Genomic DNA, 6,704 nt, shown 5'->3' on the forward strand with positions numbered 1-6,704 from the left:
ATATATATATATATAGGCATTTTAAGCTTGTACTTGTACTACTATTTGTACTTTGCAGTTTTTCACTTATCGCTGGGCTTCAGGGTATGGATCCCCAGCGATACACAAGGGACTACTGTAATTAAATTATGTGTAACTTACTGAAACAAATTTGTCAAAAGCAATGAGTGCCCAGCTGGGAGGAAATGTTCATATTTATCAGTAAATTCAGGTTATAACCGTCAGACAGACCTTTATTGTATCTATAAAAACTGCAACTTCTTTTTTAATCTGGTGTTTTTATATTCACCTTGACAGTCAAAGGTGGAAAAGCAACAAATCCTAGGACACCTTGGTTTCTCTGTAGAGTATTAAGAGTGTTTGACCTCATAGGGTGATAGAAAACCAATCCAGGCTAAATCACTTGTAGCGCAATTGTTTTCCTCCCAGAATGCTCCCCAGGTGGCGTTTACCGGCTGCGTGCTCGTTTATTAATATCTGTATATGTTGGCTCTGGGATTCCATCAGACCTCATCGTTAATGTCAACTAAATTATCTGTGAGGGATAGCTGTGATAAACCAGATTTAACGCACGCAAACTTGGCAGGACCAGTTTAAAAACGGGATAAAACGGACACTTTTTGAGCTGTCGCAACCTGTAAGAGTTTACATACAACACAACTTTAGTGAAGTTGGTTAAAATTAATAGATGTAAACGACGTTTGAGATAAACGCCGAGAGCGATTTTTATAGTTATTCAAAGTGAATTAAAAAATTTATTATAAAGATCCGAAATGTTAGTCACCTGGTTTTTAATTTAACCCTAACACATTTGAGTGTTTAGTGCTTGCTTTGTAGACATTCAGGTAAATGATGCAGGGTTTATTTATGATTCTGTGCAGAAGATTTTTCTATATTAAACAAAAAAGTTGCCCCAGCTCTGACTTCTGAATTGTTCAGACCTGAAAGGTTTCCTAAAATCCAGACGTTAACCAGTACTGTGTTGATAGAAATGATCAAACAACCTTTGTTAAAATAGATATTTTGTGAGAAATTAGCTCAGGTGCTACACAGTTAAATAGTATTTTAGTTGATACCTATTAACTACGATACAGTCAGTATGGAAAATACCACAAATATCACAGTTCTATAGAGATAATGTATGTTAGCTAAACTTAACCTAAACTTACGAGAACATTGAACCAGTATTGTCGAAACTTTACAGACAAGCTATCAGAGAACAATTTTTTAATAAAACAAACTTATCAATGGACAGGTCTTTAGCTTGCAAACTAAATTAACTATGGAACTAGCTAACTAGCTAGTTAGTAAGTTTGATTCTAGTAGCATGTTACAAAGACGCACTTCCGTTTCTTTACATACATTTATAGAAAATAGTAAATAAATCACAGTTTGACAGCAAAAATACCCATTAGCTTAAGTAAACTGGATTTTTGATGCACAACAGACCAGTCACCAAATGATTTTTCTTTAAGAACAGTTGACTCTTTAAAAGAAAACTAGCTAAAATACTAGATAACTGGTTAGCAATGAATTTTAATACTAGCATCCTGTCACTGAGACAATTTATCTAATTTATTTTGTTATACATATAAAGAATGCTAAACATAACAAATATTGATTCTTAAAATAACATTTTAGCTCCAATAAGGTGATTTCCAAAGGATTTTAAAGTTTTATTTTGGAACAACACGACTCTCATGTATTTATTTAGTTTCTTGTGTTGTCCTCCACTGATTCACTTTATTTATTTTAAGTACAAACTGTTTGCTGTCCTGGTCAGGTGCAAGGACTCAACAAAAAAATATAAAAATTAAAAGGAACAACCCGATCGCAGACTTTCAGACAACCGTCAGAACTAAAACAACTTTAAAATATTGTAAGAAAAATATAAATATTGTTTTAGTGAGAGTTAGTAGGAGAGATCATATCTCTCCAGTTTAAACTTCTCTCCATTGGCTCCCTGTCAAATCCAGAGTGGAATTCAAAATCTTACCTACAAAGACCTCAACAACCTATATCCATCTTATATTACAGATCTTATTGTTCCATATTTTCCTAACAGAGCACTTCACTCTCAGACTGCAGGCTTACTCGTGGTTCCTAGAGTTTCCAAGAGCAGAACGGGAGGAAGATCTTTCAGTTCTCGGGCTCCTCTCTTGTGGAACCAACGTCCAGTTTCTGTCCGTGAGGCTGACACATTGTCCAGTTTTAAGACCGGGCTGAAGACTTTCCTTTTTGATAAATCCTATAGCTAGGGTCGGCTTGTTATGCTGCTATAGGTTTAGACTACTGGAGGACAAACTGACCTCATTTCTTAAAAATGAATCGTTACAATTGAATAGTTTTCATTTGATACTATTTCCAGTGTTTCTCCTACCATTATACAAGCGCGGTGCCCCACCCCATCAACAGAACTGAGCACCCCGCCTACCAAACCGAACCCCCCCCCCACCCCCAACCCGGCACTGATATAGCACGAAGCTAGCGGCGCGAAATACAGACTCACTAGCTAAAATACTAAAGGCAGTGCTCACGTTGCCTTTTCTGTCAAGCTGAACACCCCTCCACCCCAATACAGGCGCTCTAGCTAAAAAGCTAAAGGCACCGTTTCCCTCATGCTGAACCACCCCACCCCCCACGCCCCGCTCTAAAACTGTTGGTACAAGCTGCACTCAGACATGACTCCACCCCCCATCAACAAAATCATGAGATGAGCACCTCGCCATGGCAAGTTGACTAGGGGAAACACTGATTTCTATCTTAACATGTGATTCTCAACCTGCCATTGTGTATCTGTTCCTCTCAAACCCAGCCGGGCGAAGCAGATGGTCCACTTGTCCTGAGCTGGTTCTGCTAAAGGTTTCTTCCTCATGCGGGAGTTTTTCCTTTCCACTGTCGCCTTCATGCTTGCTCAAGATGAGAGTTCTGTGATGGAGTTAAACTCAAATCAGTCTGCTCCTCAGATAAATAATGTTAAATTATTATTTTTATATACGAATGTTTCTGTTCAGTGCCCTGATAAAAGTTAAGATAGAACTTTATCGATCCCGCAGGAAATCGTTGTGCCAGAGTTTCAGTACTAAGGAACATACTCAAATAATCACAAGATATAAAAAAAAAAACATAGAATTCAAAAAAACAATTAAGTTCTAAACAGGCGCAGACAGAAACATGAAAGAGTTTATTGTAGTACAGGATTAATTGTATTGTCTCGTGTGCAGAAAGGGGAGATGAGTTCTGTTGTGACGTGGAGCTGTGTAAATGAATTGAATTGTAAGAAAGTCCAAACATCTGGAGGCAAAGCACTTAGGAATTAGGAGCGGTTAAGACTTCTTGCACAGTTCTGTTCTTCAATAGAATGTCCAGATAGTCCTAACGCGTCCACTTCACATTTTTGCTTTAGTCTTCTTTAGTCTTAGCCTAATTACCCAGAGGAAGCTAAAAAGGAGCTGCAGCCACCACAAACATCTAAACAACAATAAAAACAAGTCAAACTTGTGCCCAGACTAATGTTTGTGTTAGGACAGATGTTCCCCCTGACCCCGCCCCCTTGTTCTCACCGTCTAATAATAAAGGTCAGTCAGAAGTCCTCACCATCATATTCTGGTTTTATTTGTTGTGCTTCAGCCGTGAACTGAACCTTTACGCTGACGAGCCCTTGTCCTTTCTGCCTTCCTTTCCAGTTTGCGGAGACATCCACGGCCAGTTCTTCGACCTCATGAAGCTGTTTGAAGTGGGAGGATCGCCGGCGTCCACGCGCTACCTTTTCCTGGGGGACTACGTTGACAGAGGGTATTTCAGTATTGAAGTGAGTGCGCGCGCTTGTTATCGTCCTCCCGTGGCCCTAATCGAACGTGACGCACGGCGTGCGCTCGTGACCGGAGCTGGGTTTATTAATAGCTTTTCTCCGAGCGTGGATGGAATGGGGCTGCAGATATTGCCGTGATAAACCGCTTTTCTGGTCGTTTCCAACGTCGTCTGGACTGAATGTCAGCGAGGCTGAGGAATCTTTTAATGTTGTCCAAAACACTCATAAAACACGGGAACTAGTTCATATAGTTCTTGCCAGCTCGTCACTCGGATTGTTAGACTTTTATATGTAAAACATATTTTAAGGAATATGTCATTCCCGTCCTCAGATGTTTTATTTGACCGTCGTCTCCAACTTCAGAGCTCTAAATGATTCACTAAATGTTCCCCACGACTGTTTTAATACAGGAAGTTCCTGAAATAAACCGTTTCATGAAAGCGGTTCTTTTATGGGTTTTGTTCGTCGCCATCTTTAAATTTCTTCTTGTGATTTTCTTTGTTTCAGTGTGTGCTGTACTTGTGGGCCTTAAAGATCCTTTACCCCAAAACACTGTTTTTGCTGCGCGGGAACCACGAATGCCGACATTTAACCGAGTATTTCACATTTAAGCAGGAATGTAAGTATTTTATTTTATTTTTTTTTACAATTTTTACATTTAATTCAATAGTGTCTTTAAATTAGAAGTAGGTTTTGTGTAGTTTTTGTGTAGTCACATTAGATGGCAAACAAAAGGATTTAGGTTTAGAGCAGGGGTGTTCAATCCTGGTCCTCGAGGGCCACTGTCCTGCATGTTTTAGATGTTTTTCTGCTCCAACACATCTGCTTTGAGTCGGTGATTGACAGTCTTCTGCAGAACATTTAAGAGGTGATTCAACCATTGAATCAGGTGTTTCAGAGCAGGAGCGCTTGTAAAACATGGAGGGTAGTGGCCCTAAGGACCAGGATTGAGGCTGGTACTTCACCTTGTTACTAGCTAAAATTCCAGTTTTTAATCGGTTCATTACTAACAAAGAGTGGCTCATCCCTTGAGTTTAGGAGACTTTTTTTTGCCTGAATGAATCCTACGTCACAGTTATGTGGTTTAACAAACAAAATGCTTCTAAATGGTGAAGTCCTTGACTTAAGAGAGTTAAAAAGAGCCACAGGTCAAACAAATAAATCCCATTTTTGAACTATTTATCATGTTTTCTAATTATTCTGATCAAGACAAAGCATAACAAAGTGAGACGTCATTTAAGACTTCAGTAAAGTCTTGTAAATATAGATAGGTCTGATCCTCCCTAACAGTTAGCTTGACTCTTTTATGCAAATTTTGTACCTTTTCCCCAATAAAAATCACTCTGTCTTCTGTCTACAGCAGGTAAGATACTGCCTCCTTGTAACAGCTCAGCACGACTACACTTCCTAAGCTCAGAACTCTGTTTAAAGTCTTTTCTTTCTAAAAATCTGTTTTAAAGTGTCTCCATTTCAACCATCAACCTCCAGTGTTAGCTTAAAATCACTCTTCGGTTTTCACCTTAATATTTACTGACGTCAGGTCTGGTTCTGTTTGACTCGGGCAGAAAAGAGGAAAAATAAAAGCTAAAGTGAACCGTAACATGCTGTTCTTTTTAATGTCTTTGGCAAGTTTATTGGCAGCATTTAAAGACCAAAAACATTGCCCCAGTATATGAGAGCAGCTTTGTTTGACTTGGCTTGTTGTTTTTTCTTCTCTTTGCCTCGTTTCCCCACCATGACAGGTAGAATTAAGTATTCGGAGCGGGTGTATGACGCGTGTATGGACGCCTTCGACTGCCTTCCTCTGGCCGCGCTCATGAACCAGCAGTTCCTGTGCGTGCACGGGGGACTATCTCCAGAAATCACAAATCTCGACGACATCAGGAAAGTACGTGTCTCGTCATTTTCACAATTATTTCATAATATGCTGCCAGTATGAGTCACAACGAGGAACTCCTCAATTATTATTGTTTTACAATTCTCAATAGCTTCAAGATCATGCGTAGTTTTAGTTTTAATTTTGGATATTTATCACCTGGCAACAAGCTAGTTTTGTTTAGGAATGCCAGTTTGAAAATCTCTTCTTTTTTTTTTTTTGGTCTGGAGTGACGTCATCAGGAATTCCAGTTTTATATTTTAAAAATAGGAATCGCCGTACGTTATAAGAAGGGGATTTACAGTAGAGAAAATTGTCAACTTGAATGAACATTAAAACAACTAGAAAAACTGCATTTCCTGAGAAAATGCAACGTGAATGCTTAGCTGAAAAAAACAGCTAAAAATAGCTTTAAAAAAATCTGAAACATAGCTGAAGTGGATGAACTGGCTTACATTAGCAGAAGAGAGCAGAAAGAACACATATTTGCTGAATTTAAATAAGAAGAAAGGAACACAAAGATATCGGCTAAAATGCTGAAATTAGCAACAACAAAACAAAACAAAAATAGCTGAAAGTAGCTGTAAAGGCAGAAAGAATCTTCAACAACTAGAAGGAAGCAGAAGGAGCTGAAAAGAGCTCCAAATATGTAGAATTGGCTGAAAAAGCTAAATTAACATAAAAACGGCTAAATAGTAGCTGAAATAGCATAAAAAGCTAAAACTAGCAGAAATAAGCTGAAACGAGCATAACAAGCTAAAATTAGAAGAAAGAATTTAATTAGGCTGAAAGTAGCAGAGATTACCATGAAAAACTTGGATTTATCTGAAACAGCTCAAATGAACTACAACACTAGCTGAAAAGGTAGAACAAGCTTAAATTAGCAGAAGAAAGCAGAAAGTCACATGTTTGCCCAATTAGGCTGAAAGAAGCAGAAATGAGCACAAAACAGTGAAAAGTAGCTAAAAAGGCAGAAAGATGCTGAAATTACAAGAAGGATGTGGACAGAGAGCACAT

General features: G+C 38.6%; 1 protein-coding gene across 2 annotated transcripts in view; it reads left to right on the forward strand.

The window, feature by feature from the left end:
• Window positions 1-6,704, forward strand: part of LOC119409642 (serine/threonine-protein phosphatase 2B catalytic subunit alpha isoform) — a 129,274-nt gene that overhangs the window by 70,665 nt on the left and 51,905 nt on the right. For both annotated transcript variants that reach the window (XM_037676546.1, XM_037676554.1), the window contains exons 3-5: window positions 3,687-3,811; window positions 4,319-4,430; window positions 5,554-5,699. In XM_037676546.1, the coding sequence (XP_037532474.1) occupies window positions 3,687-3,811; window positions 4,319-4,430; window positions 5,554-5,699 (383 nt within the window). The remainder of the gene's footprint in view (window positions 1-3,686; window positions 3,812-4,318; window positions 4,431-5,553; window positions 5,700-6,704) is intronic.

This window comes from Nematolebias whitei, chromosome 1 (genome assembly GCF_014905685.2).
Source record: "Nematolebias whitei isolate Nwh7 chromosome 1, NemWhi1, whole genome shotgun sequence".
Taxonomy (NCBI): domain Eukaryota; kingdom Metazoa; phylum Chordata; class Actinopteri; order Cyprinodontiformes; family Rivulidae; genus Nematolebias; species Nematolebias whitei.